Source organism: Anabrus simplex, chromosome 3 (assembly GCF_040414725.1).
Source record: "Anabrus simplex isolate iqAnaSimp1 chromosome 3, ASM4041472v1, whole genome shotgun sequence".
Classification (NCBI taxonomy): domain Eukaryota; kingdom Metazoa; phylum Arthropoda; class Insecta; order Orthoptera; family Tettigoniidae; genus Anabrus; species Anabrus simplex.
In genome coordinates this window covers 244,793,643-244,811,186 of record NC_090267.1, presented here as the reverse complement: position 1 = coordinate 244,811,186, position 17,544 = coordinate 244,793,643, and the positions used below count along the sequence as shown (strand labels likewise).

Genomic DNA, 17,544 nt, shown 5'->3' with positions numbered 1-17,544 from the left:
GAGGGCACTTTCTCTCCATTCGTTTAGCATGTATATCCCTATACGAATGCTGTGAGTAAAGCCATCCATACCCTTCCACGGGCTTTCGATATTTCCAATGGTTTACTCTATTGCTTGTTGCAGTCTTGGGAGCTGCCTGTCTGAGGATATATAGCCTTCGTCGGTTCACTCAGATGGACGATGGTTCAGTACCCCGTAAGGAAGTCGAAGAAATAGAAACGACATTTCAACTTCTGGAGTGGCACATGGTCCTGATATTTACTCAGTCTACAGTATCAATGAGTACCAAGTTAATTCCTGGAGGCAAAAGAGGCCGAACATAGATCTAACCACTGTATAGCACTTAGTACCCGGGTTACGTTCCACTCCTCCAAATGCCTTCACGTCTTGTATTTATTTATTTATTTATTTATTTATTTATTTATTTATTTATTTATTTATTTATTTATTTATTTATTTATTTATTTATTTATTTATTTATTTATTTATTTATTTATTGTCTTGTTTTATATGGCGGGACTCAGGCTAAGAAGCCTGCTATTCTATCCGACCATACATACACCTACATGAAGAGTTAAATATACACTAAATTATCTACAGTTTAATATCTTAAGGTAGCAATTAAATGTATTAATTAATCTAATACTTAGCTATGATCTAATCCTACTATGTTATAAGAAATCATTATTATTTATTAACCAGGTTTGACAGAGTTTCTTAAAGCGGAGGTGGTTTGACACGCTCCTAATTTCAGCAGGTAGGGAATTACAAATTCGGCTGGCGGCGACTATAAATGATCTACTGTAGCCAGTTGAGCGATGAATGGGAATGCTTAGTAGTGCGGTGGACGATGATCTGGTAGGAATACTAGAAGGTGATGCTAGGTAATGGAATTGTGTGGCAAGGTATTCAGGTGTGTAAAGGTTCAGTATACGATGTAACAGGGAAAGAGTGTGTAAATTTCGTCGCTCTCTTAAGCGCAGCCATGAAAGCCTAGCAAATGCGGGAGAAATATGGCTAAACCTTGGTATATCTGAAATAAATCGAACGCATGCGTTATGTGCCTTTTGGAGCTTGATGGAAAGTGAGGCATTCAGGTTACTGTATACTACGTCACAGTAGTCGAATATTGGCATTACCATACTTTGGATAAGCAGTTTTCTTACATTTTGGGGGAGTAAATCTCTGAGTTTTTTAAGGGAGTGTAAGGAATAAAACACTCGCTGACATATACCTGTTACATGATCGTTCCAACTAAGGTTTTTATCCATTATCATCCCTAAGTTTTTAACTGTGTCTTTGAATTGTAACTGAGTGCCTCTTAATGTTACTGAGTGGGTATGGATGTCTGTAAGTCGTGCGCGGGTTTTTTGGGTAGCTAAAAGAATACACTGCGATTTTTGGGCATTGATTTTTAGTGCATGGTCATCGGTCCACCTACATATTCTTCCTAGGTCGTCATTCATAATATTTATTGCAGTCGGTGAAATGGTGTATGGCTTTTAGTGCCGGGAGTGTCCGAGGACATGTACGGCGCGCCAGGTGCAGGTCTTTTGATTTGACTCCCGTAGGCGACCAGCGCGTCATGATGAGGATGAAATGATGACGAAGACGACACATACACCCAGCCCCCATGCCGGGGAAATTAACCACTTAAGGTTAAAATTCCCGACCCTGCCGGGAATCGAACCCGGGACCCCTGTGACCAAAGGCCAGCACACTAACCATTTAGCCATGGAGCCGGACATTGCAGTCGGTAAGTCACGAGGATGTGCATGTGTATATATCTGTATGTCGTCTGCGTACACATGATATTGACAATGTTTAATTACTTGTGTTAGTCCTGAAATGAAGATCGAAAATAGGAGTGGCGCTAGCACTGACCCCTGTTGTATTCCAGTCTCTACAGATTGCCATGAAGAGAAATTTTCACCTGTAGATACACACTGCCGGCGATCAGAGAGATAGGAATACATCCAGGATAGTGTGCTTTGTGAGAAATTAAGAGCATGTAATTTTGCTATCAGTATGTCCGTGTCAACGCAGTCAAAGGCATTACTAAGGTCTAGAAGAGTTAAAACAGTAACTTCTCCCTTATCCATAGCTACTCCTATGTCGTTTGTAACTTTAAGCAGTGCAGTAGTTGTGCTATGATTGCTTCTAAAACCAGACTGGTATTTGTCAAGAAGCATATTGTTATTTAAATATGCGGTTATTTGTCTGTGAACTATTTTCTCCAAAATTTTGGACAGAAATGGTAAAATGCAAATGGATAGAAAGTCTTTGGGTTCCACGGGATTGTTGGTCTTGGTGAGTGGGCGAACAATTGCATATTTCCAAAGGGAATGGAATATGCCGGTTATCAGTGAGGTATTTATGATGTGGGTTAGAGTTGGTAGGATTACATCTAGAGTTTTTAACAGTAACTGTGGAACAATCTCGTCACATCCTGTCGCAGTTGTCTTTATTGATCGTGCAATTTGTCTCACTTCTGCAGGAGTTACGAGGGAAAAATGTAACTGTTCTCCTCCATTGTTAGTATTGCCATTGTGTATAATTTTGTTAATCGTCTGTTCTTTTGTTGTCTCGTCAATGTTAACGGGTCTTGTAGTAAAATATTGGTTTAAATCATCCACTGATATTTTAACGTCAGCAGTATGTATTTTATTTCCGCCTACGCCCATTTTTTAACGGTTTTCCAGATTGTTGTCGTGTTTCGGGTTAGCAAAATGTTCTGTGAGTGTCTTATTTTAGCATTCCTTGCGGCCTGTTTGGTTCTGTTACGAAGGGTGTTGCACAGGTCAAAATCGTTTGATATTTGGCTAGTTCTAAATTTTCTGAAAGCTTTGTCTCTCTCTGTCATTAAGTCTCGTATTTCCTGCGTCATCCATGGAGCCGCAGGGCGTGTTACACGAGCAGTGCGTTTTGGCGCGTGTTTATTAAGAAGAGCTAGCAGTTGTGTGTTTAAAAACTCCACTTTATCATCTATATTATCTAAAATATGGACATTATGCCAAGGTATGTTTGCAGCGTCTTCTAATAGGGCTTCGTTATTTATACGTTTTAGATCTCGGAATGTAATTAATTTAGGTCTGTACTTGGGGCATTTAAGTAAATAAGCTAAATAAATTAAGTCGTGATTGGATAGTCCGCAAGCAGACATTTGCCCGTGGGTCAGTACTCTGTCAGGGTTATTCGTCACAATTAAGTCCAGTAATGTATGTGACGTGGCTGTGTGATGTGTTGGTTTAAGTGGCAAAATCGTCATGTTACAAGATTTAAATATGTTGATTAATTGTTTAGTCTCAGTCATTTTGTCGTTAAGGATGTCAGTATTGAGGTCTCCTAGTAATAAAACATGCTCATACCTGGGTAGGAGGTCAAATAAGATGTCTTCAAGGTCGGTGATGTATCCAATCTTTGGTGGACGATACACAACACTCAGCAAGCACTTTACACTTGTACAGAGATGGATTTGCTTTTCTTATATTAAAGATTACGGAATATTTACATTTATTCCTTGACAGAATGAACCTTTCTATGTATATATATATATTTTTTTTGTACTTTCAGAGTCCTTCCTGAAAATGTAATTTTGAAAGTCGGCAATCATTATAAAAATCATGGATTATTTCATCAGGCATCACGGATTATAATTCATGAAGAATTCATCCTAGAGAAAGAAAGTGACAACGTAGTCGATGTACAGAACGATATTGCGCTAGTGGAGGTAAATACCGTAATTTTAACAAAACCCTGTAATTTTGTATCTTGAATATTTCTACAGTTTCGTGTTATATCATTACTATAAGGGCACTGATACTGTATAAGCGATAGAGTAGAATGTGTAACATAGCTATTACAATAAACTTTGTTCGTTCTTAGTTTCTCTGTGAGAAGAGCAGTTTAGGTGATATACATCAAGTAGTGCGTGCAATACCGTAGGACTCAGCCACCATCTTTCTCTTCTGCAAACTGGTGTTGTTGCTTATTACCGTACTTTTCAGTATCAGTAATTATTAGGCCCCGAATGAATCCACTGTAATGCTTTAAACATACACCGATTAAGTATGCAGCAGTAGTTTCTAAAACATATTCTTACTGCATTATATTAATTCGGTTATACAGAAGTTACTGATGCTTAAGGAAAACCTATTCAGCATTTTAATATAACACATTGCACCCGGTACATTTACTGCTTATAGGCTTTCCAAGGGATTTCTCAAATTTTCAGGTCAAGGATGAAAGTGTATATAAATATTGGCGTTCAGTCCTTAGATGCGGAAGTGAGGAGCAGTAATTGAATTCCGATGCAAGTCTTGGAAGGCTCACTCCATCTTCAATTTCGATAAAATTACCCCTAATCAGAATATATCTTTATTCCAGATGAATTATATTTTTTGTTCAATAATTACAGCGAGAATTTAGAGACCTACAATGTTTTATGGGCCACTAAGGTCCAATGAGCACTTTGCTATATAATGTATGTTCATGTAGGATCATTTTCACTACCAGATCCATTTAGAGTGATTCCTTGGCATTTTGAATAGTATTAGCTCACTGGGATCCTACAGACTATACACACCTCACTCCACGTCGCCATACACATTATTTCTCACATAGCCCATGGACGATGTCACGCACAAGCGCATATGGCCGTGTAGACAACGGGCACACTCTTTGTTTGTTGTATTCTCTCAGGAATATTTTTATTCTTGTATACAGGATGTAGCTTTAACATGAATTATTCTAAAGGACTATACTACTATCGTGACACAGGGTTTGCCACGACGAGTAGTGATTAACAATCAGATTGTTTCCCCTTAGCGGTAGGGAGTTTACTTCAACGGGCCTGGGAGATTTGCTACGTGTGAAGAGACGAAGTCCTCTGTTTCCCAAAAAAAACCTTCTGTAATTGTAGACCGTTGAATGTATAATTATATACAGTATACACACGCTTCTTCTCAACCTCGAATATCAATGACAATGAAGACTTGGCGTGGTCGAAATTCAGTAGTGAGTATTCTAAGTCCAGACTCGGACCTTATTATTATTATCGGAGACCTGACTGACGGAGCTTCCGCTCGCACTCCTGGTAGAATCGTTCCAAAAAGCCTCGAATAGGGTGTGTATCCCTGTTTTATACCCACTCTAATTTACGCCCTCCTTCTAGAAGGCAATCGAAGTTATCTTCCTATGGTAACTGTCTTCAGACACACCAAAAACGAAAACGTCTCTTTCCGTTCACCTACTTTCCACCGTTTCTGGAGACACACAATGCATTTTAGCAGCGTACAGCTTCCTGCTTCATGACTCACCCTACTTCGACCAAGCCATTCTTCTAACTGCACAACTTGTTGCCTTCTACACTTTGTGTGCCGTCAACTCTTAAGACCTATGCGATTCTTAATTTTACCTTAAACCTGTTCCCATTATTATTATACCTTGGCCTCACTGCCATTACATAGATATGAATATTAACTCATAATTTTCCCATAATATCATCGCATGTCTCAGCGACATCCTTCCTCCTACGTTTCCGGTTACGGGTTCGATCCTCGGAAGAGTGAGTACTGAGCTCGAACTGCGGCGGACACGACACTACTGCCGGTCTGTAAGTCCTGTCAACAGGCCAATGAAATGGTTAAAAATGTGGAATGTTCAGCTTGTTTATATCGTCTTATACAGTAGGACGCGGCACTCCGAAATTGAACACTGTCATAAACGTAAGCGTAATCGCCATTTAGTACTGCCACATAAAGTAACACAGAGACCCTCTATGGCCTCTATTTGCATTCACGATTATTCTACTTCTGATCAGTCGATGTGTTTTCGCCTGGATCTTTCGACCAGAGCATCTGTAAGTTCTTGAAGTGTCTGAGGGACTCTAAGACGCTGTCGGACTTGATCTAGCTTGTTCCAAAAGTGCTCTACTCGACTGACGTCGGGACTTATAACGGGTTATTCCATGGTTTAAACCTGAAGTTCCACAAGTGCAGCCTTGGTAGCGGCTGCTGCTGGCGCCCTTGCAATGTCTCGTTGCAACAAAAATGGGGGAACCATAACCGTTGGAATGGATATAAATTGATCGGTCGGAATATCCTCCATATACCTGGAAGCCTTAAGTCTGTGTATGATCACCGCAAGGTCCATCTACGGCCTCTATTAGCCTGCACGATTGTTGCACATCTACGAGGCATACTTTTGATCAGTCGATGAACTTTCGCCTGGAGGATGTTCTCCCAATCTTCGAACAGAGCATCTGTAAGTTCTTGAAGTGTCCGAGGGACTCTTGGATGCTGTCAGACTTGATCTAGCTTGTCCCATAAGTACTCGGTGGGACTGACGTCAGGACACATAACGGGTTATTCCATGGTTTGAATCTGAAGTTCCACAACGGCAGCCTTCGTAGCGGCTGCTACATGCACCCTTGCAATGACTCGTTGCAGCACACTTCCTGGACTGCTGCCTGTACATACCTATCTCCACGGTGATGGATGCACCAGCAGATGTCCATCACACCACGTTAGGTGAAAGCGCGATCCATAAGTGAAAATCACATTGCGCCAGTGTCGGAGCAGCCTGTTTCCACATGCATGCGCAAATCTCAGTCGATCTCTCCTGTGATGAGGCGCTTAACGCAGACGGTTGCCAGGCCTTCGTGAACTAGAGCCCGTTTCTCAATCTGTTGCGAACGGTTTGGTCACTGGCAGTTGCTACCTGCATATTACTTTAGTGCTCCCGAGCCGTACCAGTACGCCGTAGAATTGCATAATTGACCACATACCGGTACCTGTTCTCTCTCACCGGAGATTTTCGCTTTCTACCCCGGCCTGATCTCCTAGAGTAGAATCCTGTTTCTATGAATCGTATTCAGGCCCTCTGCACAACAGCATGTAAACAAACTGGTACATGAGAGCATATCACGTGGAGAATACTTTCGTCAGAGACGGTCTGAGATCACTTGGACAAGATATCACTCTATGCCATGGTCTTCTCGGATGTTCCCTGCAGTCTACCACCGAGGATACCTGTCGTGTCGATTCATGGCGTGTGGATTTGATGCATTCTGTGAATATAGGGATGACGTCTAAACATTTCCAGTGCTCTCGTGGTATGAATAAGCGGCGACACTTTGTTAACTCACGCATTATGCATTCACTTGGATTCGATACTGTGTGGCGAACCCTACTCAAAGCATGCTTAATTTCAATCTTCTCCACCTCGCGCTTGCATATTGCAGATGCGAATTTTAAACCATGGTCGCTTCATATACCTTCAGGCTCGCCAATCCTAGGAATAATTTTTTACTTTATCTGGTTCACGACGGAACCAGTGTTAGCTTTCTGGAATGGACACAAAGTTACAAATTTAGAAAATACATCCATGCATACCAGAACGAATTTAAAACCTGGACGGTTGGTCGGTAATCCACCATAGAAGTTTATAGTAAAGAGTTCCCTTTGTTTGCTGGGTGGTAGAGTTTTAGGTGCTTGTTTCAACAAAAAGGTATTTGGCTTGATGCGCTGGCAAGTGTCGCACAATTTGAGTACCTGCTCTACCATACTCCACATCCTTGGCCATGTACAGCTTTCCTCTAATACGGCTGTCACCTTATGAATGAATGCCAGCATATCCAGTCGTGTGGTTTCCTAGCCAAATCAGATCAGTTCGGAAGACATGTGGGAGGACAACCCGGAATCTAGTTATACTGCCTTCTTCTGCGCCACGTTGAAACGTGGAGTGCCGGGTTAGAGTTCTTTCTTATAATAATCTTACGAAGAGTTGGGGATAGTGAGCCTGTTCTTGGCTGATATCTTGTAGTTTCCGTATGATGTTCTGACCTTCATCATCTAACACGGCCCAGTTAATAGTTACTTCCTCCGGTTTATGTTTCTTATTGAGAGTATCAGCTGCCAAATTCAATTTTCTTGTGTAATGTGCCATGGTCAAATGAAGTTTCTGCAGGAAAGTGCCAACCAGCAAACCCAATCGCTTCCTACATTGTTGAGGATAAAGGTCAATACCTTGTAGTCTGTATTGATGGTGGTTGGAAAACCATAAACATACTTTCTCCACTGACTCAATGTCGCAACAGTAGACAAAATCTCAAAATGCGTTGTTGTGTGTTTCATCTAGTGAGGTCGTAATTTCCTGCTCATGAAAGCTAGATAAGTGATCTTGTTTTCACATTCAGGCTTCTCTTGGTAAAGAAACGTACCAGTCCATATGTAAGACGCACCCGTCTTGATGATGAATCTCCTATCGAAAGAAGGATATCTCAGCTTGACTGAATTAGCTAACAGCTGCTTTGCTTTATTTTGTGAAAGGCTTTCTTGTGGCTAGCCAATCAACGCCACCTGTTGTTCGCCTTTAACAGTTCCTGTGGAGGTGCCACAGTATCTATGTATGCGGGAGAGTGATCCGCAAAAACTGACATAAACCTACAGATTGCCTGATATTCTTGACCCTGCTGGGCGTAGGAAAATTTTGAATAGGAGCAATTTTGACTGGGTTAGGCCTAATCGCACTTCCATCAATCACGTGACCTAAAATATCGCACTCCTCTAGCAAAAACGTGAAATTTCCAGATTCACTTTAAATTACATGGGTTTAGGTTTTGGTTTGATGCGCTGGCAATTGTCGCATACTGTACCGTTCTCTCATCCTTGGCCATGTAAAGGGTTCCTGTAGTGCGGCTGTCACCTTATCAATACTAGCGTGTCCACTCGTGCGTTGTCCTAGCCAAAACAGATGAATTTGGAAGACAGGTGTGACAGTCAGTCTTTCTGAGGTGCTCTCTTATAGTTCTTGAGCTCATTATTATAATATCGTCTACGCAGCTTATAGTGAAATCCTATACTCCTTGGCAGAAGTTTCCTTCCAGGGCTCGAATAAATGCTCAGCTTTAGTTCCTGAGACCGAAAGGGAGCCCTTGGAAAATATAAGTCGGATTGTCGAACATAAATCCAGTAGGCACACTTGAACCACGATGTAAAACTATATGATGAAACGATGAGTTCAAATCCATCGTACCGAAAAAAATCATACCTCAAAATTATTTAAATGTACCTTCATTGGTGGTGTTAGGTCATATTCGGAAACCAAACATTCGTTAATTGTCCATGCATGCAAGCATACTCTAACACAACCATTCGGTTTCGATACCACTAATATCGGATTGAGGCAAAATTTCGATATCTGCTTCATGCAACCCTCTACTGGGTTGGAAGACAGACGTTTAACTGAAAAAATTCATGCTTTATATTCAATCTTTCCATGGCCTCACGAAATTGTTCTGATGTAAGTTGAGTACCATGGTCACTCAGTATTTTTCCGGCTTTCCCATTCTTGGTATAACGCCTTTTATGAATGCATGGAGAACTTGCTTTGAGTTGGCTCTTTGAATCGGTTGCAAAACTACGTACTTGGAGAATACATCCATTGTCACCACAATAAATTTTCTTCCTTTCCTAGCTACTCGAAGTGGTCCGAAGATATCGATTGCGAATATCTCATTGGCTTTAGCTGGTAATATAGCTATTGGTTGGTGACTAGCTAATCTTGCATTGTGCTTCGTTCTTTGGCATATATCACATGTTCTAATCACTTTTCTTATTATCGCTCTCAGTCCTTTCCAAGTAAATCTCTCTAAGAGATCTTTATCAATACACTTTATCAATACCTCCGTGTCCAGTTATCTGGTGGGTCAACCATATTAGTTATCTTTGCAACTGCACCGGCACCATAATTCGTGCTTTTCTCTGTCCCTTATCAAGATATTTATTCAGCCTTCCATTTATTAATCCATATGTCCGTGCTACTTGTGCCTCCGTGGTCTGTCCTTCCAAGCTACTTATGATTTTAGCGAGTTCTGTAACTGCTCCTTGTAAGATATCTATTGTTTGCAGCCTATTAACGATATCCCTATCTTGGTCATCCATCTCTATCTGATGTATTAATTTCCCTCTTTGATCTGGATTCCTACTTAACGCGTCAGCTAAGACGTTATCCTTGCCTCTGCAGTATTCTATTTTTAATTGAAACTGTTGCGTAAATAGGATCCATCGAGTTACGCGTTCGCTTTTCATTGCAGCCTTTAGACCGAAAGTTAATGCTTTATGATCGGTACGTATGATTACCGGATATCCACTTATTATTTTTGACCATTGCTGTAATGCGAATACTATTGCTAATGATTCCTGTTCCGTTGCCGTATAGTGTTGTTTGTGCTTTCTCAGCTTACGACTCGCGAATGCCAAGTACGTTCGTTTCTTTTCACAATCCGATTCCTCTTGGAACAAGCATGCCTCGACTCCTATATTGGATGCATCGGATTGTGTGACAAATTCCCTCTCATAGTCTGGATAACCCAGCTTGGTATTGTTCGCCATTAACTTCTTCATTTCTATGAAATCTTTCTCCGTTTCTTCTCCCCATTTCCATCTGTTATTTATCTTTAATAATTCTTGCAAGGGTGCTGCTACTGTAGTATATCCCTTGCAGTGGTCCGCGAAAAATTGTGTCATACCGAGGAACTGTCTGAACTGTATTATCCTGGTCGGTCGTGGAAAATCGCATATTACTTTAATCTCAGCTGGATTAGGTCGTAGCCCTTCTCCATCAATGATATATCCCACGAAAGTTATTTGCGCCTGGAAAAACTTCGACTTGGCGTAATTGACCTTAAAACCTGTACTCCTCAAATTATCCAATAGTTTTTTAAGCATTTCACAATGCTCTTCATACGTTTGCGTAGCAAGGACCAAGTCGTCCACGTAAGCGGTCACATAAATCTTTACGTCTGCTGTTAGATTCCTGTCCTAATGAGAACGGCACAACTATTCTTTAAGCCAAATGGAAGCCTGCAGTAAGCGTACGTCTCGTTATCGAACATGAATCCAGTCAACAACCGTGATTTTTCTTCCAACACGATGTGATGGAATGACGAGGTAAAATCTAAACTAGTAAAGTATTTCATGTTCTTGAACATCGTCATCCAACATTTCTTGTAAAATTCCTTCAACTTCTTGGAAATATTTCTCGGGTATCTCGTACATTTTCGCTTTATATGGCGTCCAATCGTTAACTGGTAACTTGTACTTGAATTAGGGGATTTTAACTGGTTTATTTTTAAATACATCCGAATATTTCTACAAAATTTTGTATAAATTGACTTTCTCCTCTGATGAAATTCTAGTTTCTATGAGACTTATCCATTTCTCAGGATCCTTCTCCTCTTCTCCCAAACTTAATATTCTTTCAATTGTATGGACTATTTCTGCTTCTGCTGTACCAATCGGGCTTCGTCTCTCATTTGTATGGATGCTTTCTTGATAGCTATCATTAATTTCCCGACCTTCAATTCTCAGATGTTCCATATGCTCTTTATTAATGCTTAAGCTAACCCTTTCAGTCGTTTCCTCTCCATAACATTCGATAATTGGAAATTCAATCTCCTGCCTTTCCATGTCAATAGTCATCTTTGTGGCTATCATAAAGTCCACACCAAAATTAATGTTGTACCTTATTCTATTCATAATTACGAAAGAGTGTTCAAACCTTTGATTCCCAATTCCAATACACAGGTACGTTTGCATCTTATATTCTACCGTTTCATCCGGTATTATACCTCTAATTTTTAATCCTGAGACGGGTTTAGTCGGTAATTTCATTTTTCTCTGTATTTTTAGAAATAATATGTTTGAGATTACACTTATGGTTGCTCCTGAATGTATGAGACAATGCGTTCTCATTTCGTTGACTCTCGCAACAATTATCGGTAAATTCAATCCCTGTGGCCTTATATTGGACGAAAGATCATGTAATAAATCCTCCGGTCCAACTTCCCATGATTCAATTTGCGCAATCAACCAACTCGTAATTATGTTATTCATTTTCTTTCCTCTACTGAGATTTTTATAAATATCTAATTCATAATTGACGTTTTTTTTTCGGAAACGCCTAATCCTGCATTAAAATGTTGCGCGTTTTGATTTAGTCGACGCTTTCCTGTCTCCATGTTTTAGCATTCCTGGAGCTCCAAACTCTCCGCACCTTCCATATCTCCGACAACCTCTTTGTCCTTTATTGCTTGTTCCCATTCTCTTTATTCCTTGTATTTTCCTTTAGCCCCTGAATATATTATCTATTTGCAAATTCCCTTTCCTTGAAATTCTGTCATCTCCTTCCTTCGTAGAAATGTTTTCTTCGGAAATTATTCCGATTTCCGTCCCCTGTATACCTATTATTTGGCCTGTAATACGGCACATACCTATCGTTTACCTGATATGTTCACCGACATTCATGACCTTTCTGACATTGACATTCTGTTAACTCTTTTCCATCTATCTCTTGATTCTTAGCATTGTCTTTATGTTCTCTCCGCCTACCAATTTCCAAGTTCTCCTGCGCTATTATGTTTATCGATTCCTCATTTCCTGTACTTCGCATTAACCTCGGCGTAGGATGTACAGTTGTATCAATTTGTCTCAATCTATCCTCCATCTCAATCGCTGTCTGAACGTTCCCAGCTGCCAACAGCCTTTGCAAATCGGTTGGAAACTGCCTTTGTATAGTTTTTATGGCTTCCAAACCACTCGGTGCGGCATCCAGATCCTGGAAACGATGAAATTGGAATGCAAAATAATCACTATATCTTGTTTGCCCGTTTGATGCATATTTACGCGAATAAAGCTCCATCCTAAGCTGTTGCTGAACCTCTAAGTTCCAATATCTTCTCAGAAATGCTGCTTTAAACTCCTCATAGTCATGGAAACTATATTTGAATGCTTGATACCACATACTTGGTTTGGAGTCCAAATGCTTTTCAATAACTCTGAGTCTTTTCTCATTTGGAATTTGATTCTCCTTAAAATGATCTTCCATTTCCCTTAAAAATTGCTTCGGGGATAAACTTTCGGTATTAATGAAATGCTTTGGCCTATCGTTGACAGAGCCGGCCCCGTGGTGTAGGGGTAGCGTGCCTGCCTCTTATTCGGAGGCCCCGGGTTCGATTCCCGGCCAGGTCAGGGATTTTTACCTGGACCTGAGGGCTGGTTCGAGGTCCACTCAGCCTACGTGATTAGAATTGAGGAGCTATCTGACGGTGAGATAGCGGCCCCGGTCTAGAAAACCAAGAATAACGGCCGAGAGGATTCGTCGTGCTGACCCCACGACACCTCGTAATCTGCAGGCCTTCGGGCTGAGCAGCGGTCGCTTGGTAGGCCATGGCCCTTCAAGGGCTGTAGTGCCATGGGGTTTGGGGTTTGGTTTTCTATCGTTGACAGTCTTAATTATATTTATCACTGCCGGACTCCCATTATTACTATTTCTATTTCCTATTATACCACCATTAATAACTTGGTTCTAATCAGTTGTCATCGCTGATGTCGTTTCTCTGTCATTAACCTGAATTTCCACGGTCATTAATAAATTGGTTTTCGTGGTTTGTTTGTCTATTCTTAATTCCTGTATTTCTCTACGCATGGTTCGCAATTTTCTTTCCGCTATGCTATTGTCGGTCTTGTTTTTGCTCCGCTCAGCTTCTTCTTGCATTATACTCATTTTATCTGCTGCCTGATCTCTTGCAAGAATGAAATTTACTTCCATCGACTTATTCGTGGTTTCAATTGCATCATTTAATTTGTTTATCCTTTCTTGATATTGTTCCCATATCTTCCTGGAGTTTATTCTCAGGTTTTCCAAATTATCCGTCAGACTCTTTATTTCCTCCACCTTTAGATTTTTTATAACGTTTCTACTCTCCGTCAATTCCTCTCTGACTTTATTTATCTCTTGATATATAGCTTTACTCTTGTTCTCTACAATCCCTGTCATCTCAGTACGTAGAACGTCGATATCCGTTTTAATTTGTGTTATTTCGCTTCCAATTTTCTCAATCCCCGTCTTTACAACCTGTTTCACATCCTTCATTATTTCTTGCTGCCTCTCCTCCTGCCTGTTAATCATTTCTTGCTGCTTTCCTTCCTGCCTGTTAATCATTTCTTGCTGATTTTCTTCCTGCCTGCTAATCATTTCTTGCTGCTTTTCTTCCTGCCTGCTAATCATTTCTTGGAATTTTTCCTCGATCGCTTACTTCATCATTTGCTTCTGTTTCTCCTCCTGCCTGTTGATCATCTCTTGGAGTTTCTCATTCTGCTTTCTTGCTTCTTCCTCTCTTTCTCTTCTTTCTTCCTCATTCCGCTTTCCTGCTTATTCCTTTCTCTTCTTTATTCCTCATTCCGCTTTCTTGCTTTTTCCTGTCTTTCTCTTCTTGCTTCCTCCTTCTGCTCATTAATCATCTGTCTGAATATCTCCAAGATCCACTTTTGTTCTTCCATGGTTTTCTGTATCTGTTCTTGGTTATTGCTTTCGCTTCATTTCTCTACTTGAATTCCTCCTCAACTTCCTTCTGATAACTCTCAAATTGCGATTTCCACTGAGCTAAATTTGACATTTTTATATCGCTTAGAATATTCTAGTATGCCCGTTAAGTTATCTATAAGCCTAACTTTCTCTATATATCCTTCAACCTTAAACAATTCAGCCTCCAAATCTCAACACAAAACAGTCTATCAGACTTATATATATGCTGTCCGGCTCCATGGCTAAATGGTTAGCGTGCTGGTCTTTGGTCACAGGGGTCCCGGGTTCGATTCCCGGTAGGGTCGGGAATTTTAACCTTAATTGGTTAATTTCGCTGGCACGGGGCTGGGTGTTTGTGTCGTCTTCATCATCATTTCATCCTCATCACGACGCGCAGGTCACCTACAGGTGTCAAATCAAAAGACCTGCATCTGGCGAGCCGAACATGTCCTCGGTCACTCCCGGAACTAAAAGCCATACGCCATTTCATTTAATCTATATGCTTATGTGATTTTTTCACTAAATCTTGCTTAATTAGGAAAGACTACTATAACTCAGCCAAGACAGCTTATTTAAGTATCATACGAAAATCCAATCATTTATAAAAATATGATATCCAATTTCTACTATGTTTAGCCCCTATTCGCTTAACCCATATATATTACAAATTAAATTGACATTGTATTACTCTATCTTCATCATCATTGGTTCATTTCAATTCTCCCAAGTAACCTAAATAGATGTACGATGAATTCTTTCCTTCTTCAATTCTGATGTCTAGGAAATCATTCTTCACTGTATGCCACATCTATATTTAAAATCTATCAGGCATCATCTCTCTTTTCAATTTAGTCTCACAGTTGTACTCCAATTACATATCATGGCTATTTTCCTAACTGGCGCACTCAGGACCACGTTTGCCACGTCTCTTTCTTCAATCTTGCTTCACCGTTGAAAGCGAAATTCATATGCCTTAACATCAGCCATAATCTATGTTCCCAATATTTTTATTGACTCCCGCGGTGTTTTCTCTTCAACCTTGCCTTACGTTGTGCCACTCAAATACATTTATCCAGGCCCAATGTTTACTTCTGAGTCGCCTGGTATCTTTCTCTTCAATCTCTCCCCACGCTGGGCGCCAAAATAACATACACCCTTCCACCTATTATTCTTTCACCCATCTTCTCAAGAACGGGGGTTAACTGCGTAAATCATGTTCGGTGGTTGGAAGTATATGTCCAGCTAGCTATTTAGGGTAAAAATATATCAACATAGTCCTCAAAATATATTAATGTGATCGCAGTTTCCGTTGAAGAGTAAAGGTATCCGCATATTAATCACTCAACCCCCAAAACCAAGTAATTATCCATGATATCGCTCATATCTTATCATTAATAAATACTATTAGTACTTATGCTACCTTATGACTATATACTATTACCTATTCCCAGAAAGAAAACGCAGGAATGTCCTAAGCCTAGTTTATTAGCATGCTAATAGGATATAAAAATAAAATAAAGTCGAAATAAAAACTACAAAGAAAAGAAAATGAAGTTACGTAACATATTAACCTTGAATTCATAAATTATCTCCACTAACATAGTTGAAACTGGGTAAATTATAACCTTTCACGGACAACTTGTCGTTATTACTTTGTTGAATTATCTCAGTTCATTGTTTCATAAATATTTCATGGGGCAAATGAGGATTGAATCTTTATTTCAGGAGGGAGTAGTGTTTCTTCATATTTGGTTTGTTTGGATTTCCGTAGTAATCTTTTCGAGACAGGAGATAAACAATAAATTTCCTAAGTATGGTTTCAAAATGTCATCACACTTTAAATATTTATGTCTATACTAATACCAAGTGTATTATTATCATATTCTTTCGTACGTGCCAGAAGAAATGAAATATTTTATCAGTAAGTGCCATTACTAGAGTAACCAATCAGTTCAAACTATGAAAGTAGTGCTGTACGATTACATATTTACGTGCTACTGCAATTAAAATAAACTCTTATATCATTTACCGCTGTGCCAATGTTACGTTATAATTCGATTAACCAATCCATATTCACATTGTGAAACATTTGTCCTGTTAGGCGATGTCCCTTCATATCCATATATTTACTCCATAACGTATGTGGGATTCAATTAACCTAGCATAATCTCTCGTGTAAATACTAACAATCGACCAATAATCACCTGGACTGCATCTCTATAATCATACGAACATGACAATAACCTCACTGCTTGCGGAATTATTTACCATACAATAACCGTAACTAACACAAAAATCCGTAACAACATCTTCCAACCATTGCTTATACAAAGAACAATTAATATTTCCCAATACTATTATTATTTCATAATTCTCAACTCATTTCGTCTGAACAACCTCTTTGTTACGGTTTACTAGTCCATCGACGACAAAGTCTCCTTATTAACGGCGAATTCGCATTATTTAATCAATTTCTTCTTATAACACAGTCGTAATGGCCATGTCTGCCGATCTGGTCTTTGCAATACCCAGGTTTTACTCTGTAATTCATAGACTCTCTTCCTAACCTCGCCTGGTTCAACGCTAAATGATCTTTTCGAGTAAATTGGCACATAAACATTGATATTCACATTCCGTTTCTGTTTACAATAACCTAAAATCATCTTACGAGCACGGTATAACTATTACTCAAATTGGCACATGCTTGCTGTTAATTTCTTAAAATCTAGCACTGATATTCACTTACTGGCACATATAATTTATTTGTAGGCACTCCTACTATTATATTTCAAAAACTACAAATAACTTTGAAATGGTAATTTGGAAACTTATTAATTATCTCGTCTCGATTGGTCAGCTGCTGGTTCCCGCTCGCTTCTTATGACATTTCTGAGCAGTCAGTCTTGGTCCTCGTCTACGCCATAGCCGGGCTTTGGTCTAGGCAGTCTGGCTTGAGCTAAAGCATTTCGGGCAGTCTTCCTTCACCAGTTTAAGCGTGCATCATCATGATTCCGGTGTCTATGCAATAAGAAGACAACAGAATACATACAAAATTATTTCATTCTAAGCTTTCTAAGACGTATGAATATCTATTGGTATTTCTTAATACTCAAAGATAGTGCTCTGAATTTCTATATATTTCCAAATAGGCTTGTTCTCGTCCAATATATCGCCTTA

The 17,544-nt window shown here is 39.8% G+C and overlaps 1 protein-coding gene across 1 annotated transcript in view; it reads left to right on the top strand.

Annotated features, from left to right (window-relative positions):
• Positions 1–17,544, top strand: part of LOC136866199 (brachyurin) — an 88,484-nt gene that overhangs the window by 35,108 nt on the left and 35,832 nt on the right. Inside the window, exon 4 of the mRNA XM_067142945.2 lies at positions 3,574–3,730. Coding sequence (XP_066999046.2) covers positions 3,574–3,730 — 157 coding nt within the window. The remainder of the gene's footprint in view (positions 1–3,573; positions 3,731–17,544) is intronic.